The sequence below is a fragment of the Bos indicus x Bos taurus genome, chromosome 18 (genome assembly GCF_003369695.1).
Source record: "Bos indicus x Bos taurus breed Angus x Brahman F1 hybrid chromosome 18, Bos_hybrid_MaternalHap_v2.0, whole genome shotgun sequence".
Classification (NCBI taxonomy): Eukaryota; Metazoa; Chordata; class Mammalia; order Artiodactyla; family Bovidae; genus Bos; species Bos indicus x Bos taurus.
The window spans coordinates 55,158,323-55,178,738 of record NC_040093.1 but is presented as its reverse complement, the minus strand read 5'-3'; the positions used below and the strand labels follow the sequence as shown (position 1 = coordinate 55,178,738).

Here is a 20,416-nt window from a genome sequence, read left to right as displayed (position 1 = left end):
AGGGTGGGAATTCTTGCTAGTCTTGGCCACAAAGGCAGAGGGATTGGATGGCTTTGATCCTGTTTTGTTTTGTTCTTGTTCTGGATTTTGTGTGTGTGGTAAAATGTGCAAAACATTTACCATCTTAACTGTTTCCAAGCACACGGTTCAGTGGCATTGAGTACATTCACGTGGTTGTCCAGTCATCACAGCCATCGTCTCCAGAACTTTTTCAGCTTCTCCAACCGAGTCTGTCCCCAGTAGACACTAACTCCTGGGAGTTCCCTGGCGGTCCAGTGGTTAGGACTCAGAGCTTTCACTGACGTGGCCTGGGTTCAGTCACTGGTTGGGAAACAAAGATCCCGCAAGCCAAGCGGCACAGCAAAAACAAAAACAATTACCCAGCTTCTGGTAAGCACCCTTCTACTTCCTGTCTCTATGAGTCTGTCTGTTCTGGGTTCCGCACGTAAGTGGTGTCATTACAGTATTTGTCCTTTTGTAATTGGTGTGTTTCACTGAGCGTAACATCCTCAAGCTCCATTCCTGTTGTGGCAGGTGTCAGAATTCCTCCCTTTTTAAGGTTAAATGATATTCCATTGTTTGGGCTTGATCACATTTTGTTTACCCACTGATCTGTTGATGGACCCTTTAAAAAAAAATTGAAATATATAGAGAAATTATTTAAGCCTAGCATCAAAAGGCAGAGAAGGCAATGGCACCAGTACTCCAGTACTCTTGCCTGGAAAATCCCATGGACGGAGGAGCCTGGTAGGCTGCAGTCCATGGGGTCGCTAAGAGTCGGACATGACTGAGCGATTTGACTTTCACTTTTCACTTTCATGCATTGGAGAAGGAAATGGCAACCCACTCCAGTGTTCTTGCCTGGAGAATCCCAGGGATGGGGGAGCCTGGTGGGCTGCCGTCTATGGGGTCGCACAGAGTTGGACACTACTGAAGTGACTTAGCAGCAGCAGCAGTAGCAGCAGCAGCATCAAAAGGAAATCAAAGATTTTTAAAAAATAGAACTCACAGGTTTCCTATCTGTACCTTCAGATTCAAAAAAAATTAATAAGTAAAAATTTAAAAATAAAACCACACAGATTCAAGCATTTATGTATCTTCTACAGCCACTTATAGAAACTTCATTGAGAATGTCAGGAAACATCTCCCCGGCAAGACAAAGTCAGAGAGAGAGGCTGTGAAGTGTTGGGGTCACCACACCTCTTAAATCCCTCTGGGTCTTTAGGCTACTGATCTTCTATGGAATATTTACTGAATGCACCTGCCCCATGCAAAGTGCAACTACAGAGCTGGGTTGTTTTTATTTTGCTTTTTGTTTGTTTTGGCTGCGCTGGGTCTTTGTTGTTGCTCTCGGGCTTTCTCTACTTGCGGTGAGTGGGGACTCCTCTTCATGGCGGTGCGCGAGCTTCTAATCGCGGTGGCTTCTCTTGTCGTGGAGCACAGGCTTAGCAGTCATGACGCACAGGCTCAGTTGCCCCACAGCACACGGGGTCTTCCCAGAGTAGAGGTCGAACTCCCGTCCCCTGCATTGGCAAGTGGATGTTTAACCACTGGACCACCAGGGAAGTCCCCAGCGTTGGGTGTTTTTAAATCTTCAGAACAACCTGAGACAGATTATTGTCCCTGGTTATAGGGCTGGTCAGTGACCGAGGAGGATTTGAACCCAGGTCTGTGCAATTCCAACCTCCATGCCCCTTCTGTTGCTCTGTGCATCTTCCCGCTCTTGAGTTACCTAAATGTGGCTAAACAACCCAAGTGACATCACCATCATTGTTATTCCAGCCATGTGCCAGAGGCCTGGTCCCTGGGGCAGGTATGGACCTGCATTTCCTAGGGGTTTATGGGAGGTCTGGACCATGTCACATCCTGTCTAGGCACACATATGTTTGATTCCAAAAAAAAAAGGCAGGATGAGGGTAGCTGGCCAGCATCACCCCTGTTTTGCAGATGAGCAAACTCTGATCAGTCAGGGAGATTGTCATCTGCCCGAGGAGATGTGCTGGCAAGCGGAGCTGGAGCATCTCCTGGGCAGCACTGATGGTGAGGGTAAGCAGAGCCTTGCGGCCGAGAGCGGGTGTCTAGTCATCCATCCTGTGGGGCTAAGTACATGTGCACAGGCACTGATCTCATGGGCTCCAGCTCATGAGTGTCCATGGAGCAGCCTCTGGGCACCAGGTGCTGGCCCCGCCTTCTGGAGGGGCTGAGTTGTGAGCAGAGGGAGGCATTTAAGTGATAGTCACTTGCTGGTCATTATGCATGTGACCGTGGTGTAGGCGCCATCAAGGGGACGTCCAGGGTGCTGAGAGGGTAGAGCAGGTGGCTGTCTGGTCTGAGATGTCAGGACAAGACAGTCCTTGACCTCTGAAGTGAGACTTCTTGCCCTCAGCAGTATAGACCTTTCTGTTCCAAGTCATTCCTTGTAAGGTACTTGACCGCATACCTGGCCTCTACCCACTAGATGCCAGTACCACCCCTGCTTCAGTTATGAGGACTAAACACATCTCCAAGCACTAACAAAGTCCCCCAGGGGGGAAACTGCCCTTGGTCGAGATCCCTTGATTTTATGTTTGGTTTGGCAGCCGGGAAAATGTGCCATCTTCAGCAGGGGCACTGGAGTAGCACACTCCTGGGGGTCACGGGACTCCTCCAGTGGGCAGGGGATTTTTAGCTAGGTATACTGCTGCCCCTCCCAGACCAGGAGGGAGGAACACAGGGAGGGTGGGTGCGAGGTGGGGGTCTGCTGCAGCCATTTTGGAGACAGTAGGGTTCTGTCCTGAGAGCAACTGGAATCTATCCAAATGTTTCCAACATGGGATATGTGTGTGTTTGTGAGAGAGAGAAAGAGAGAGACAGAAAGACAGAGAGGAGAAGGTGGAGGAGAGGGCTGGATTTATACATTCAGAGTTGCTTGAGCTGCTACCTAAAAAGTGAATTGGGTGTGGTTGGTTGTGGCCAGACAGAAATGGTAAGCTAGGGAACAGCCAGGCAGGAAGTTCCTGTAACCCCAGGACTGCCTCCATCTGTGGTGTGAGCAAGAATTAAGCCCTCGATTTGGTACACTTGAACCAGGTCTTGAGAGCAGACAAAACATCCTGTCTCGGGCTGTGATGTACATTTCTCCAGGAGGTGGATCTCGCACAGTGAAGATGGTGAGGTCGACTTATGGAGAGAGTCGGGGGAGTGATACGTGTAATAATCCTTGGTTGCTTCCTGGTCGTTGGCACAGTGAGAAGCAACCCCAGGAAGTGGGTGTGGTCAGCAGCCCATTTCTGAGCAAATGGGGCCTTTGGGACATGAGGGGCAGGGAGCAGTTTGGCATGAAGTAAAAGGGGGACTTGCTGTCTCTATTTCAGATGAAGGAAGAGGCTGTTAGGCAGAGCCTCTCCCCTTCCTCCTTCCCTGTGCCAACTACCTGGTGAAAAGGAAAAGATGATTATCTAGTCCTGGGTGTCAGAATACTAGGAATAAGTTTGCAAAAATACTCACCATTCTCCTATCTGAGGTTACCATGTCCTCCCGTGCCCTTCAGGTCTTTCACGTGGCTTCTTCCCAGACCTGCTGGGCACCCAGACCTCAACTGGGTTTCCCCCTTTTCTTCAGTTCAGTTCAGTCGCTCAGTCGTGTCCGACTCTTTGCGACCCCATGAATCGCAGCATGCCAGGCCTCCCTGTCCATCACCAACTCCCGGAGTTCACTCAAACTCATGTGCATCGAGTCGGTGATGCCATCCAGCCATCTCATCCTCTGTCGTCCCCTTCTCCTCCTGCCCCCAGTCCCTCCCAGCATCAAGGTCTTTTCCAATGAGTCAACTCTTCACATGAGGTGGCCAAAGTACTGGAGTTTCAGCCTCAGCATCAGTCCTTCCAATGAACACTCAGAACTAATCTCCTTTAGGGTGGACTGGTTGGATCTCCTTGCAGTCCAAGGGACTCACAAGAGTCTTCTCCAACACCACAGTTCAAAAGCATCAATTCTTCAGTGCTCAGCTTTCTTCATAGTCCAACTCTCACATCCATACATGACCACTGGAAAAACCATAGCCTTGACTAGATGGACCTTTGTTGGCAAAGTAACGTCTCTGCTTTTGAATATGCTATCTAGGTTGGTCATAACTTTCCTTCCAAGGAGTAAGCATCTTTTAATTTCATGGCTGCGATCACCATCTGCAGTGATTTTGGAGCCCCAAAAAATAAAGTCTTAGGTTATTGCAAATGTCTCCCAAAACAGGCCATGATACCACCAGTCACCATCAGGAACCATTCTCTGTGGTTCAGTGCCTTCTTAACTGAGAATCCCAGAAGTTCAAGGTCCAGGGTTCTAAATCTGTAAATTGTTGCCCTGCTCTGTCAGCTTTGTGATTTTCCATTCAGTAAAATAAATTTGTTTGAAAACAGATGCGTCAATAACAGCCAACAGTTGGAAACAATCCATCAGCAGTAAAACAGAAAAATAAATTGTGCCATGCTTATTTGGTGGAATACTGTGCAGCCATGAAAAATTAGCGAACCATCACCACACACACCATCATGCATGAATCTAACTAATAACCTTGAGTCAAAGAACCCAAACACAAAAGCATATCTATTGCATGTTACCATTTGCACAGAGTTCAAACCCCAGCAAAATACATCTCCTGGGGGCTGTTTATGTTAATGTGTGTTTCTCAATTTGGAGGCTGGTTATATGGGTCAGTGTGTAAAAATCTGAACTATACACTTCAGATCTGCACCCTTTCTCTTTGTATGTTATATTTTAAAAAGACATATCCGTATAAGACCAGTGCACCTAAGAGCAATCCTACTTCTTTTTTTTCCTCACAGATTGATGGACAAAATGACTTGAAAGCTATCGAGAAAGAGAAGACAGTGGTGGCTCTGGAACCCAAGGAAGCAAGCAAATGCCACAGAGAGGACCTAGCCAAAGCATTTTACGTAAGAACTGAGTTTGTCTCTGAGGCCTGGGGCTGTGGGGTTTTCAGATTAAGAGGAAAGCGGCTCGAGGTCCTGAAAATGGCTTCACAGTCCTGAGCTATGACACATTGTTATCATCACTGTTAGAAAATACTCCTGCTGTTGAACGGTTCTGCTTCCCCACCAGGAAGGGCGCCCACACTGATGGCCATGAGCCCTGGAAGCCCTTCCTGGTGGCCACGGTCCTCCTAGTGTTCTGTGCCTGTCTTTCTCTCTCTCTTTTCTCTTCAGTTTTAGTTAGAAGATAGTTACTTGACAATGCTGTGTTGGTTTCTGCCATATAACACCCTGAATCAGCTATAAGTATAAATATCTCCCCTCCCTCTTGAGGAGAGACAGAGAGTGTCTCAGGGGACCCCCAAGTTTCCATAGCAGCTCAGTCAGAGTTGAATCCGGGTGTTTTGACATTCAAGCTTAAACTCTTCACCACCTGCCATTCCCACCTCTCATGTTTTATAATTCATGGTGTTGCCAGTGACTGAAACCAGCTTCTCGCCAGTTTCTTCTGGTGCATTTGGGTTCCTGGCCAGGGCAAGACAAAAGCCAAACTGAAGACCACTTCCGTTCCATGAGGGTCCCCTGTGAGACTGAAGGAGTTAGCTTGCTTTATGGTTTCGGTTATCTTTACTTAGCCGAGCAAACATGGGGTGTGTGTGTGTGTGTGTGTGTGTTGACTCATAACCCACCACACTTTGGGAAAGCCAATAGAAGTCCACTAACGAAAGCTCACATACCACAGTTTCAGAGAAGCTGGAGGTCACTGTTTCAGGCCAGCCTTTCCTTGAGAATACTCAGAAGCCCAACTGAATTCAAGTCCCACTTGTTAGCATTTGGAGAGGGGAAGGAAATATGTTTTCCTTGCCAAGACATTTTCCCCTACCTAGGAAAAAAGCGTGATTTTCTTGCTCTATTCCAAAGAATCTAGAAATCAGTCCAGCCTTCCCATCACTTCAACCATCTGGTAGAACTTTTTTGCTTTGTTTCTGTACTATTTATTTATTTTTGGCTGCACTGGGTCTTCATTGCAGCACACAGGCTTAGCTGCCCGCAGCGTGTGGAATCTTAGCTTCCCAACCAAAGATCAAACTAGTGTCCTCTGCATTGGTAGGCGGATTCTCAACCACTGGACCGGGGAAGTCCCTGGTAGAGCTTTCTTATCCACTTTTTAAAGACAGTGAAGCTTTTGTTGCCACCAGGACAACAAAGTTTCCTTACATGGTTATTGACTCTTAAATTCACTATATTTAATGTCAGTTTGTATAAACAGCTTGAAATTGTATCTGGCACAAGGCATGCATGATGGAATCATGTAGCTTTTTTTGTTTCTAAGGGCAGGCCTTTTTTCTTTGTTTCAAGGCAAAATACACAACCTAAAAATTACCATCTAACTACTTTTAAGTGTACAGTTCCAAAGTGTTAAGTACCTTCACGTTGTCGTACAACCCATTTCCACAGCTCTTTCCCTCTTGCAAAGCTGAAACTTCCATGTTGGTGGTGAATAATATTCCTGTGTGTGTGTATGTCTGTGTGTCTGTACCACACTTTCCTTATCCATTCACCCATTGATGGACACTCAGGTCACGTCCACCTTTGGCTGTTGTGAATAATGCTGCTACAAACATGGATAGACAGATACCTCACTGAGACTGGTTTCCAATTCTCTTGATACGTACCAGTATCAAGAAAGTAGTGGAACCAGTAGTGGAATTGCCAGATTGTATGGTGGTTCTATTTTTGATTTTTGGAGGTACTTCCACATGGCAGCTGCACCATTTGACTGTCCCAGACTCATCTTCCTTAAGATGAAAATGTAAGTGTTCCTGCATCTCCAGGTGTCCATGCTATAATCGCAGACCCTGAAATGTAGACCCAAGGCTGTCTTCTCTGTAGTATCTGTAGGGCGGAAGTGCGGGTTCATTGAAAAAGAATGAGATTGTAGGTCTCCTACTGTCTCTGCCCATTTGCTTGGGGTTTCTGAGCTGGTCCCCTCTCCTCTGTGGACAGCCCATTTTCCTTGATCATCGTGGAAGCGGCTGGCTTCTAGAGTGGGAATCCTGTGACGTGGGCTCCTTGATCTTTACCTGCCCGTCCTTCTCCCTCCAGGTAGATTTACAGAATGGGCTGTCAGAGTTCTCAGTGACGCAGCGCAGGCTGGTCCATGGCTGGAATGAGTTTGTTGCTGATAACACGGAACCTGTGTGGAAGAAATATCTCGATCAGGTGGGATGATGGCCATCATTCTGTGCATTAACCAGTGTAACCCTGGGGGTGAGGAAGGGAGCCACCGTTCATTGTGTAACTGTGGATTGAGGGTGTCCGTCGACGAGTCTCAGCACATAGAACAGCTATACTACAAGGTCAAAGAAGGCTTGCCCCTTTCAGGCTGCTCCTAGCTGAGAGATGGACTCACTAACTACCATGGCGGCCACAGTCACGAATAATAGTCTTTCCATTCATAGAGGTAACCATGTGCCAGGCACCACGCTGAGTAAATAAGTAAACATCAACTTACTCTTCCTCTAGATCCCTGCTTTGAGATGTGGTGGTTTAGTCGCTAAGTCATATCCAACTCTTGCGACCCCATGGACTGTAGCCCACCAGGCTCCTCTGTCCATGGGATTTTCCAGGCAAGAATACTGGAGCAGGCTCCCATTTCCTCTTCCAGGGCATCTTCCCAACCCAGGGACCAAACCCAGGTCTCCTGCATTATAGGCAGATTCTTTACCTACTGAGGACAGTGCAATACAGAGAAGCTGAAACATTCCCAGGTTGTGTAGGGCTGCCAGATTTAGCCAATAAATTTACAGATGTCTGTTACATTTGAAATTCAGATAGATAAGCAAAGGAGAGTTTTTTAGTGTATGTTCCAAATGTCTCATGGGACCTACTTGTATTTAAATTTTTAAAAGTTCCTTGTTTCTCTGAAGTTCACATTTAACTGAGTGTCCTGTAGTCTACCTGGCAGCCAGGGTCCAGAGTCCTGCAGTGTTAAGTGTTGCTGCTGGGAAGTGAAGCCAGGCAGCTGGCTCCAGAGCCCCTGGCCCTCTTAGCCTTTGCCACTGGTGCTGAATACATGTTGTATCAGTCAAATGCCTGGAAGCCACGGGAAAGAAGGGGAAAAAAATTGAAATAGATCCTGCTGCAAGTTCCAGTATAGAAATCAACACCCCACCTCCCACCCAGGACCAGCTCAGAAAGCTCCAGTTAACAGGCAGAATTTCCCAGATACCTGAAGCCACGGTTACCTCAGTTTCCCCTCCCTGGCTTTTACACCCTCTCCCATTCCTGACACCTCCCTCTCAGTCAAGCTCAGGAATACCCCAGGCTTCTGCTGCCTTCCCATGGCTCATGTTTAAGGCTTCCTTGATTGGTCAGATCAGGGACCAATCACAGCCCTCCTTGTAGCATCCTCACTCTCCTTTCTCCTCTGGTCCCCACCCTGCTCATTGGTTAGTTCTTAGTGCCCTAGAGATGTCATTCATTGACACATTTTGGCACCAGAAGAGGCTTCTAGGTATGCAGGTGACTCTGGCCAACCCAGAAATTTCCTGGAATGCCAGTGTTGGGAAGAGACAGCAGAGGCTCCTGGAAGTTGAAGTTCAGGGAAGGAGGCTGACACATGGGCTGTGGGGGACCTTCTCCCTTCTGAAGCCCGGCCTTGGTCACTTCTGCCCCGGCTGCCCCTTCCACTAGGCCCTGCTCACCTAGCCTCTGCCGGCTAACACCTCACACCCAGGGCTGTCATCCAGCCTCCAGCCAGGACCTTTCCAGGAATGAAATCTCTTCAGTTTGTAAGAGCAGGAAACATGCTTATTCATCTTAACCTCATCGGTTCAAGGATCCATCTCAGGGTATCCCTGTGGGATTGGAAGGCAGCTTCCGATGGCCGTGTTTTCTAGCCCTCGACAAGCACAGGAAGTCCATGTGCCCTCACTTATTAATTCTTTGTGTTCATTGAGCACTTGCTCCATGCCAGATGCTGTGGTTCTCCTGTCTGTCTCCTCCAGTGACAGGGATCTCACCACTTAACAAGGCAGTCCTACTTCTCTGTCTCAAGATTCACCACTAGGAATTCTACCTTAGCATGGCCCCAAATCCCTGCCCCAGAGTCACGAAGCAGAGGTAGATTAGAGTCAGACTGCTGGGTTTAATCCTACTTTCCAGCCTTGTGACTTTGAGTCTGCAACCAATCTGCCTTGAGCCTCAATTGTCCCCATCTAGGAAATGGGACTAGTAAGTCCCTCCTGTTCTGAATTTTACTTAAGAGGAAGCCGAGCCTGTATTACATGATTAATAAAGGTTGCCCCCAGCCCCAGTGTCTGCCAGCTATCCTTGGTTCGAGCATAACTGTTAAGAGCACAGGTTTTGGAGTTGCCTGATCTAAATGAATCCTCGGCAGTTCAGTTTCTTTCAGAAACCTGGGTTGGTCATTTATCATTAAGCAGGACTACTTAACAGTACCTGTGTCATGGGGTTGTGAAAGTGAAAGTCACTCAGTCGGTTCCAACTCTTTGCGACCCCATGGTCTATACAGTCTGTGGAATTCTCCAGGCCAGAATACTGGAGTGGGTAGCCTCTCCCTTCTCCAGGAGATCTTCCCAACCCAGGGATCGAACCCAGGTCTCCCGCATTGCGGGCAGATTCTTTACCAGCTGAGCCACAAGTGTCATGGGGTTTGGAGGAGCCTATAAAATGATGCAGTAAAGTGCTGAGCACAGGGCGTGGCTTGGAAGAGGTGCTCGGAAAACGCTGGTTTGGGGGCGGTTACTGTTTATTGTAATGAACGTCTCTGGTGACCATCCCTTCCCCACACAGTAAGGTTTCGGCAGACCGCTTTCTGCCTGTCCTGCTTTACATGTGGGCTTAAAAGGGGCCCCATCAGAACTGGGAGGGTCTCATTATCTATAGCCAGGGCAGTACTACTGGCCCGTGGTGGGGTCTCCGCACTGGGCCTGATACCTGTGTGCGGTGTCTCATGGTGACTCACCTATGTGAGATGGAGCAAGGCAGATGTTTGGCATGGTCTCCAGGAGGGGCGGAGGGAGGCTGGTGATGTCTGTGCTGGTCTGGAGGGCTGCTTGGGTCCAGCCACCAGGGAGGGGGCGAGGTTCTGGGCTTGGGATTAGAGTTCAAGGTGAGGCCAGTGCCTGGTCCCAGCTGTTCAGAGTAGCCCCAGCCAGGACTGAGGACCTCGGAGCTAACCCTGAACCCGTGGCTGGAGGGGTCCCTTGTGCAGACACATGCCTGCACCCTTGGGGAAGTTTCCCATCAATCTTTATTAGGGCTGGGCTAGGACACGGGGGTCATCACACTTTCAGAAAGCTGGCTTGCCTGGGGGCCCCAGTGCTCCAGTCTGAGACCCTTTAGTGGGAGTCAACCCCCAAAGACCTACTAGAGAGCTTCCCACAAAATCCTGAAACCTGCATCAGAGTTTCTGAGATGGACCTGTTGTGAATGGAGCAAACAGGATGCTGGCCCTGAGGGGCAGGTTTTGACCCAGAGCAGCAAGGAGACGTGACAAGGCAAGACCAAGAACTGGAAGGCAGGGCCAGGGCTGGTGTCTTGGTGACAGGGACACCGTCGAGATGACCCCAGGATGCCAGTGTTGGGTGGACCGCAGTGGTGGGTCTTCAGGCGGAGGAGAACCATTGGGTGGTGACAGTCCTCCCCTCCTGGCCCTCAGGTCACTGCAGGGCCGGCCTGGAAGCCAGGCTCTGGGTGCAGAGCTGACGCTGCTCCACTAGAGCAGGCCTGGTCTCTGATGTCCATGAGCCTAGACAAGATCCCACTGCCCTGTTTTTCCTTTTTCAGTTCAAGAATCCCCTGATCCTGCTGCTCCTGGCCTCTGCCTTGGTGAGCGTCCTCACAAAGAAGTATGAGGATGCCATCAGCATCGCCGTGGTGAGTGCACCCCATGGGAGTCGGGGGACAGTGCCCCCCCATCCCAGACCTGGCTGCCGAGGTCCTGCTGAGTCTCAGTTTACCTTTGTTATGCAAGGAGAAAAAAAACTAGGCTGTAAGAAGAAGAAAAAAAGTAGAAAACACAGCATAAAGAAAGGACAAGAAGTGTCCATGTTCTTCTACCTCACGAAGAGCTGACTCACTGGAAAAGACCCTGATTCTGGGAAAGACTGAGGGCAGGAGGAGCAGGGGCAGCTGCTAGCCTGTGAGGCTGTTTGAATTCAAGTTAAATAAAATGAAGAATTCGATTTCTCAGGTGAAGTCAGCACCACAGTTTGAAAGCATCAATTTGTCAGCGCTCAGCCTTCTTTCTGCTCCCCAACTCTCACATCCGTACATGATTACCGGAAAAACCATAGCTGTATCTGGTTCCAAAATGTTTTCGTTGCCCTGAAAGGAACCCTGTGCTCATTCAACAGTCATCCCCCACCCCCACCAGCCCCTGGAAAGCACTGTCTGCTGTCTGTCTGTCCAGATTTGCCTGTCCTGGGTCGTTCTTATAAACAGAACCCTGCGCTGTGTGACCTTTTACACGTGGCTCTTATATGTGACCTTTTGGTTAATGACTTTCTTTCCGCTTCCTTCAATCTGTCAAGTGCTGTCTTTTGAAAAACAAAAAGAGATTCCTTCCGTGCGGTGGAATTCAGGGTTGCTGTTCAAAAGCCTGAGGCTAGATCCACATCTTCTGATGTGAAATCATGTTTATTAGCAGCTTTGTTGTTATTTGTTCAGTCACTAATTTGTGCCTGGCTCTTTGTGATCTGTGGACGGCAGCACGCCAGGCTCCTCTGTCCTTCACTGTCTCCTGGAATTTGCTCAGATTCATGCCCATTGAGTCAGTGATGCTACCTAACCATCTCATCCTCTGTCAGCCCCTTCTCCTGCCCTCAATCTTTTCCAACATCAGGGTCTTTTCCAATGAGCTGGCTCTTCGTGTCAGGTGGCCAGTTACTAAATGCTGGTGAGATACAAATGATCGTATCTGTAGTGTATCATCCTGTGTTACAAGCGTATCTATGCCAAAAACTCTAAGAAGATAATCCCCAAATGTGAACCTGTGGAGGCAGAATTGAGAGTGCTTTTCCGGCTCCTCTGTTTTCTAAATCTCTGCACAGTGCTCTAGTTTGCAAGGAAAAAGGAAATACATTTTGGAAGACAGAGGCCTCCCCTGGGTCACTTACCTGCTCATTGGCAATGGGTGTTAACGTGCGCTCCGTTTGCCCCCTAGGCTGTGCTGATCGTGGTCACCGTCGCCTTCATCCAGGTGTGTATATGTGCCCTGAGTTCCCGGGCGGGGTCACCCGGGCTGATGAGAGCTCTGTGGGGAGCCCCCCACACCCCTGACCCCACTTAAACACACTGTTTCATGTGCTTCCGGCCAGGAGTACAGATCAGAGAAATCTCTGGAAGAGCTGACAAAGCTGGTTCCCCCCGAATGCAACTGGTAAGTCGGAGACCTCCGGCCCACCTAACCCCAGGACTTTGTGGTTCATCAGAGGAGTCAGTGGGCTGGCAAGTTTGGCAAAACTTTAGCCAGATTTATGTCCTCTGTTGTGTGATATGGGAGAACTGTGGCTCACCAGGGTTAGCAAACCTGACCTCTGCCCCGCCAGCGGATTGCTGTGCATTCTTAGGCATGCCATTCGGTCTCTCTGGGCCTCCACTCTGTCACTGGGGTCTAATCCGAGTGCCCAGCCTGGGGGCCATGGATGACAGGGCTTTGGGAAGAGGGTGGCCCACGAAACCTGTGATGAAGTGTGCAAAATTGTGTGCATTTTTCCTAGAAGGCATTTGACATTTTTCCTGAGGCTCAGAAGCTGAGGCGGAGGGCTTTAATAATAAGCTGAGGCCTCAGAACTCTGATCGAAGCGGGTGGACAGCTCAGTGATGAACCCTGGCCATTTGCTCAGCTGCCCGCCAGCCTCTTTCCTACCCGAACATTCCTGCTTTGCCTTTTGTTATCACATCACCCTCCCAAAAGATGTTTAAAAAGGAAAGACAAGAATGTCTCCCCTTACCTCCTGGGCCTGTCTGCTTAGCTCAGTGCTGTGCAAAGGGACTTTCTGGAAGATTCCATCATACGCGCTGCCCGGGACAGCGTCACTAATCACATATGGCTGTTGAGGACTTCACCCAAGGGACTGAATTCTTCATTTTATTTAAGTTGAACTCAAGCAGCCTCACAGGCTAGTGGCTCACAGATGGCTCAGCTTAGAGGGTTTGCAGGGGCCGCTGCCCTTGGTAAAGGAAATGGCAGAAGCAGAAGTGAGAATGTTGCAGGCCCGCTGTTGTGTGTGTTTCAATTTAATTTTTTAGTATATCAGCAATCCCCAACCAGTTATTCTCCTTGTAAACATGAAACCACTTTGGAAAAGGCCCAGGTCTTCTCCCTCACCCTTCCTGGCATCAGCTGAGGTTGTCTTAAGTCCTGTGTCTTTCCCAAATACACACTGCCACTCATAAGAAAGTCACTGCAGATATCTTGTGATCCAAGGTACTTTGGAAGGATCTCAACAGATAGTAACTCTCTTTTATCCCAAGGATAAGCTGGGAGAAAGAACCTTAACATATATTTGCATACAGATGGCATAATTGAGCATAGAGCTGGAGGATAGAAAGATCTAGTGCGAGGTCCCTCCTCTCAAGGAGTCAGCAAGTGAAAAGTGTGTGTATGTGTGTGTGTGTGTGTGTGAGAGAGAGAGATACAAGGCAGAGAATAATGAGTAACAAAGTAGAGACCAAAAGAGCATGCTGTGAAAGCATGAGAGGCATGAGTCAATTCTAGAAGATTCTTTTGGGGGGCAGTAAAAATGTCTGGGCTTAATAATGGGATGAACAAGGTGTCAGAAATCCAGACGTGTGATGTATGACGTAATCCTATAAGCAGACAGAAGCATCCATGATTTATGGGGTTTGATGAGCTGATCTTAAGTTTAAATATCAAGTCTTGGCCTTTCAGGCGAATAGTATGCATTATTGATGTCCCTGGGAGTTGCTTCTGAAAGACAATTTTATTTTCAAGAGCCGCAGAGGCAGGCAACCTGGGAGAGTTGAAAGAGCAGTGAAGGGACACAGCCTGCCTCCCCGAGCCCCCGAGCCCCATGTCAGGAGAGGCATCTGCCCTGCAGACCCTTCCTGCTTACCTCCATCTTTTGTGCATTCATTAAATATTTATAAAGCACCCACTGTGTGCGTGGCGATGTCCCAGGTGAGAGATAGGAAAGCCCTGGCCTTTGGACCTCTCACACTCCTAACAGGCGAGGCAGATAATGAAGTGAAGGAATGAAATGATTTTGGAATGAGGCAGGTGCATTAAAGCCAAAAAGACTGAAAGCCAAAGCCACACAAAAATGAAAGAGAACCTCATGGAGATGCAGTGACTGGTGGAGGTGTGGGAACAATCTTGAATATCTGGCTGGCAGGTTACTCTGCTCTGACATTTAAGGTGGAGCTGACCTTTAAGTTGAGGCCTGATAAATGGCAGGGGCCAGCCATGGGAAGAGTCGAGAGAAGAGCAGACGTCTATCTGATAGGTGCTCTTGGCTATAAACCCCAGAAAATTCAGCTGCACAAACCACAAGGAAATGGTGTTGTCTTATGGCAAGGGATCTGAGGTGAGGGGCCAGTGGGGCTAGTTAATTCAAGATGGGATCAAGGACCTGGTCCTTTTATTTCTTTACTCTGCCATCCTCAGCTTGCTGGCTTCGTTCTTATTCTGGATTCCCTCATGGCCCCAGGATGGCTGCCACAGCTCTAGACATCACAACCAGACATGATAAAGATGAAAAAGTCCAACAGAAGAGGCCATGTGTGTCTGTAAAGAATGAGAAAACCTTTCTCTTGAGCCCCTGCCAAATGCCACTCCTATCTCTTAGGCCAGTGTTGTAGACCATGCCTGTGTCTACATCAGTCACGGGCAGGGGATGGGGTCACCCTGATCGTCTCAGCCTGTCAGGACCCACCCCCGGAGCACTCTGCTGCGGGGAGAAAGGAAGGTACCTGGATAACTGCATTCTGTTAACAAGGAAGAGGGGAGTGTCTGCTCCACCATTCAAGATCCACAAAGACCTTGAGACTGGAAAGAGCTGGGTGTATTCAAGGGGGTGCGTGGCAGGAGGTAGGGTGTCTGGGTCTAACTCCCAGGTTCTTGGAGAGGGTTTGGAGCAGGAGGAAGTTGTGATCTGATTTTGTGCTTTAAGAACTCTCTGGCTGCTACAGGAGGGAGGCCCAGGGAGGGGCACAGGTCCCGCCGGGGGGCTTCTGCCATGTTGGGTAAGGAGCAGCATGTCGTGGGTTCCAGTGGGAGCCTGTACACAGAAGCATGCCTATGTCTAACAGCAAACAGCCATGAAGTGCGGTCCCAGGCCTGGGGGTGGGTTGCTCCCTGGTTTCTCGGGCACTTAAGGTGCTCCTCCTGGCTTTAACAAGGTTCTGCTGTCCCTGAGGTCAGAGCTGGGCTCTGCACACCAGAGCGCTGTGTTCTCCGAGGACAGAAGCACTGCCAGCTGCCAGCTTTGTTAAGGAACCACTTCTCTAGACCTGCAGAGGCTTCTAGAGGCCGTGTGGCCCCGCCTTGTTTCTAAGCAGGGTGAACAGTAGTCACCTCACTTTTCAAATGAAGCCCAAGTTCTCCCAGGAGATAAGCTCTTTCCCAAGAGTCTTTTAGGACATGTGAATTTAAAAAATAATAAAACCATTAAAGCACAAGCATTTGTCCACATCGGAAAGAGAAAATGTATTTCTGTAACCTTTGCTCAAGTTTATCAAAGTGCCTAAAATTGAGATGTCAACATGGATGCATTTGCTTTTTCCTGTTTAAAATGCAGCGTAAGAGAAGGAAAGCTCCAGCACCTGCTAGCTCGAGACCTGGTACCTGGAGACATCGTGTCTCTCTCCATCGGAGACCGCGTCCCTGCTGACATCCGTCTCACAGAGGTGAGGGGCCCAGACCCCGGTCCAGGGGCCGTGCAGACACTTGGCTTCTCGGAGGCAGGCATTCTCTCCTTCTTGCACACACATATACACAGACATAGGCATGTGTGCACACAAGCAGAAAGTTAGCAAGCAAGCTAATTTTAAGCACAAAGCTCCTCCGATGGCATTTCATAAATTATGTATTCTCATGTAAGTATAAGCCTAACACGTTTTGGTTATATGATTTTCTAGCTTGTAGCCTACTGCAGTAGAGAGGAATTTTATAGCTGAGGAATGGTTTTATAGCTGAGGAATGAGGGATAAGTTGCTTCTAGAAGCAACCATACTGATGGCAGACAGAAGCACTGTCAGACTGCTTAATCTCAAGGATAACAACTAGTCTAGCCATAGAAAGTAGCACAAGCCTTTGTTAAGAGTGCAGTTTGGGACGTCGGGTGTGGGGCTCCATCCCCAACCTTTGCGGGTCTCAGGGTGTCACAACCTCACAGAACATTCCCTGAGGCTGTCGAAGATGATCCTGAATCCTCAAGAAAAGGAAGAAAAAAAAAAAAGAAAAGGTGAAGTCAGGTTCAGAGAGATCCGTTGATGGGAGTAACCTATTTTATGATCCCTGCCAAGAAGGTTTAAGGATTGTTCAAAGCTTTTAGTGATAAAGGATTAAGCCCCGGTTATCGGCCTGATTTATTTATTTAAGGAGGACATGTTCTCTGGGTCAATAGCAGGCTGTTGGAAGGGTGGCCTGGAGAGAGGTGGGGAGTGGAGGGAGACAAAAGAGACTGGGAGCCAACCTCCGGGGTGTTCTCTGGGTCAATAGCAAGCTGTTGGAAGGGTGGCCTGGAGAGAGGTAGGGAGTGGAGGGAGACAAAAGAGACTGGGAGCCAACCTCCGGGACCTGCGTTTACAGCACCCTGAGCCTGGCTTTGAAGGTGAGGTGGGGGCCAGAGGGCACCCGGGCTTTCCAGCTCCTCTGCCCCTGTTTTCAGATCCCCAGGCAGGGCACAGCAAGTGTACCCCACACCAGGGTGAATTCCTCTCCGTCTGCTTCTCCCTACACGAGCATCCAGCCTTCGAGTCCAGGGCATGTGGTTCCCAGTAGAGGAGCCGCTATCCAGTGGCCAAGCCCCACCTGCAGAGAAAGCTGGGGAAACCAGTCTGACACTGTCCATGCCTCCCTAGGGATGGGCTCTGCCCTGCAACGTGGAGGAGTCCCCAGGTACAGGGGCGGGCTGTCCACATACTGGGCAGCTGATAGACAGGACGCATGTATACTATGGACGCTACAGGGAGGCAGAGCGGTGAAGTGATTAGTGCCCTGGGGCTGGCCATTAGCCAAGTCCTATCCTTCAGAAGCTGTGTGACCTTGAGCAAGTAGCTTAACCTCTCTGTGCCTCAGCTTCCTCATCTGTCAGAGGGGTTAATGTTCATTCCCAACTCGAGGAGTTTTGATGATGCCGAACTGAGCTAAGACCATCAGCCTGCTTGCGCAGCGCCCCGAGGTGGGGACAGAGTCCCGAATATCAGCCATTGGTTTAACTGTTTATCATTACCAAGCTTGACAACAGTTCCTTGAAAGAATTTTTTAAACCCCAAATAACTCCCCTCCTACTTCAACTGGTTTTCTTCCTGCCCTGCTTCTATCAGATTAAATGGTATCTGGTCGTTGCCAGCACAAGGACTTTTTCAAGGCTACCGGCCGCCAACACTCTGCAGATTTTCTCTCTGGTCCTTTTGCAGATCAGTAGCTTTGTTTACTCATAGTAGTTTTTTTTTTTAATAATTTTATTTATTTGGCTGTGCTGGGTCTTCCTTGCTGCGTGTGGGCTTTCTCTGGTTGTGGCGAGCAGGGATTGCTCTCCAGTTTCGGTGCAAAGGGCTTCTCATTGCAGCGGCTTCTCTTGTTGCGGAAGCTCTCTTGAGCTCTAGAGCGTCCGGACTTCAGGAATTGCCGCACGTGGGCTCAGGAGTTGCAGCTCCCGGGCTCGAGAGCACAGGCTCAGTAGTTGCGGCTCAGGGGCTTTGTTGCTCCGAGGCATCAAAGCAGCCCCCTGCATTGTCCAAGGGTCAACCGTGTGTAACAATCAGATCGGCGCTAGCCACTGTGTAAAAACCGCCTTGCTTCATCTGCAGTGACCTTAAGAGGACAGTGCTCTCCTTTTACAGTGAGGACACAGAAGCCTGGAGGGCTGAGCCCACACAGTCAGTGGGGCAGAGGGGACTTGAATCTGGGCCATCTGGCTCCGGAGCCCAGACTCCAGGCCCTGTGTCGATGCAAACAATCGCTAATAAGAACGGAGCACGTGGGCCAAACCGAGGACTGTAGCCCGGGAGACAGGCTCGCCATAGCCCAGACAGACTGCTCCTGAGAAGCACGGTTTTCAGCGCTGTTTGTACCCTGTCACAACAAAGAAAAAGAAATTCCATCAGACATGGCAGGGGTACATTCCTTCAAGGTCACCAAAAGGACAGATTAGGACATACGCAGTGAGAGGCATGACCTTGACATCTGGGAAGAGAGCCTTATCTCGGAAGGAGTCCTGGCTTAGAGGCGTTCACCCCTATCTTCGGGGTGAGCGCTCTTTGCCTCTGGGTAATGTGTCCTTTTCTTTGATGATGAAAGCAGGTGTCCCGTGTACGGTACACACAGGCTGTGCTGCTGATCATAAAATCCACGCCAAGTCATAAACGCCAGACTGGCTTCCCCAGCCTCCACCACCTCTTTCCCAACAGCCAGCTCTCCGGACTTTCTTCCTGGCTCTCTGGCTCTCCCTCCAGGTTTCCTCAGTGTATCGAGTGTCTAGAGCTGCTGAACAAAGTATTACATACTTAGGGGTGTAAACAACACAAGTGTATTATCTTGCAGTCTGGAGGTCAGACTCAAACTCAGTTTCACTGGGTGGAAATCAAGGCGTTGGCAGGACTGTATTCCCCATTCCCAAGCTTCAGGGGAAAATTGGTTCCCTTGCATTTTTTAGCTTCCAGGGTCGCCCACATTTCTTGCCTCGTACCCCTGAATCACTCCAACCACTGCTTCTGTCTTTGTATTTCCTTCTCTCAGACACCGCTCTGATTCCCCTCTCATAAGGACCCTTTTTAAAATCAGTTGATCTCTTTTTTCTTTTTTTAATTAATTTATTTGGCTGCCCCAGGTCTTAGTTGTGGCATGAGGAATCTTTTAGCTGTGCCATGTGGGATCTAGTTCACTAACCAGGGATCGGCCCTGGGGCCCCTGCATTGGGACCGTGGAGTCCTGACCTCTGGACCAGCAGGGAAGTCCCTGTAATGACATTTAGGGGCCCCCAGGATCATCCAAGCTAATCTCCCCATGGCAAACCCATCCGTTTAATCACACCCGCACAGTCTCTTTTGCTGCTAAGACAACACTTTCACAAATTCCAAGGACTAGGACTTGGGTGTCTTCAGGGATTGGATGGTAGGGGGCTACTATTCAACCCCCCACCCTCAAAGCCCTCCTCTAAGCCTCTCCTCCTTCCCTGCTTGCCTGAGGGCACCCCTCCCAAATCCCCGTCAGTCAGTCAACAGATATTTCCTGGGTACTGCTGCGTGCCAGGACCTGTGCTGTGCTGAGGAGACAGTGAGAACAGACGAGACCTCTGCTTTTATAGCCTGGAGTGATAGGCGACATCCACCACAGGGAAGCTTGTGGGAAAAGCCCAGGGGATTCTGGACTTCCCAAACAGGACAGACTTGACTGGCCCACTGCAGTCACAGAGGGCTTCCTGGAAGCAGTGCCTTTTGAGCCGTTCTGGAATGGACGTGGATCAGCTGTTCTAGGCAGAGGAGACCCAAGCTGGGTGCTCAGCCCTGACTTGGAAGCCAGATGCACTGCACCTTTCAGCTGCCCGAAGCGCATCTTCACACAGGAGGGCCATTCCTGCCATCTGGAACCTACTTCCCACCAGCAGGACTTAGCTGTTCTCATTCCTGAGGCCTCAGCCCCAACCCGTCCCCTCCCCACCGGCCTCCCTGATCCCTCTCCTGAGGCGTCACCTCCCCTCCCTCCCCCCACCCTGGATTCCTGCTGTTCATTCCAGTGTCACTTTGCTTTCCTGTTTATTGCTCAGTTCAGTTCAGTCGCTCAGTCGTGTCCGACTCTTTGCGACCCCATGGACTGCAGCACACCAGGCCTCCGTGTCCATCGCCAACTCCCAGAGTACACTCAAACTCATGTCCATTGAGTCAGTGATGCCCTCCAACCATCTCATCCTCTTTCATCCCCTTCTCCTGCCTTCAATCTTTCCCAGCATCAGGGTCTTTTCAAATGAGTCAGCTCTTCGCATCAGGTGGCCAAACTTTTGGACTTTCAGCTTCAACATCAGTCCTTCCAATGAACATTCAGGACTGATTTCCTTCAGGATGGACTGGTTGGATCTCCTTGCAGTCCAAGGGACTCTCAAGAATCTCCAACACCATAGTTCAAAAGCATCAATTCTTTAGCACTCAGCTTTCTTTATAGTCCAAATCTCACATCCATACATGACTACTGGAAAAACCATAGCCTTGACTAGACAGACTTTTGTTGGCAAAGGTCC

The 20,416-nt window shown here is 49.5% G+C and overlaps 1 protein-coding gene across 3 annotated transcripts in view; it reads left to right on the top strand.

Moving 5' to 3' along the window:
• ATP2C2 (ATPase secretory pathway Ca2+ transporting 2) overlaps positions 1 to 20,416 on the top strand; it is a 77,137-nt gene that overhangs the window by 17,420 nt on the left and 39,301 nt on the right. For all 3 annotated transcript variants that reach the window (XM_027513899.1, XM_027513897.1, XM_027513898.1), the window contains exons 2-7: positions 4,821 to 4,931; positions 7,074 to 7,190; positions 10,782 to 10,871; positions 12,160 to 12,195; positions 12,314 to 12,375; positions 15,758 to 15,866. In XM_027513899.1, the coding sequence (XP_027369700.1) occupies positions 4,821 to 4,931; positions 7,074 to 7,190; positions 10,782 to 10,871; positions 12,160 to 12,195; positions 12,314 to 12,375; positions 15,758 to 15,866 (525 nt within the window). The remainder of the gene's footprint in view (positions 1 to 4,820; positions 4,932 to 7,073; positions 7,191 to 10,781; positions 10,872 to 12,159; positions 12,196 to 12,313; positions 12,376 to 15,757; positions 15,867 to 20,416) is intronic.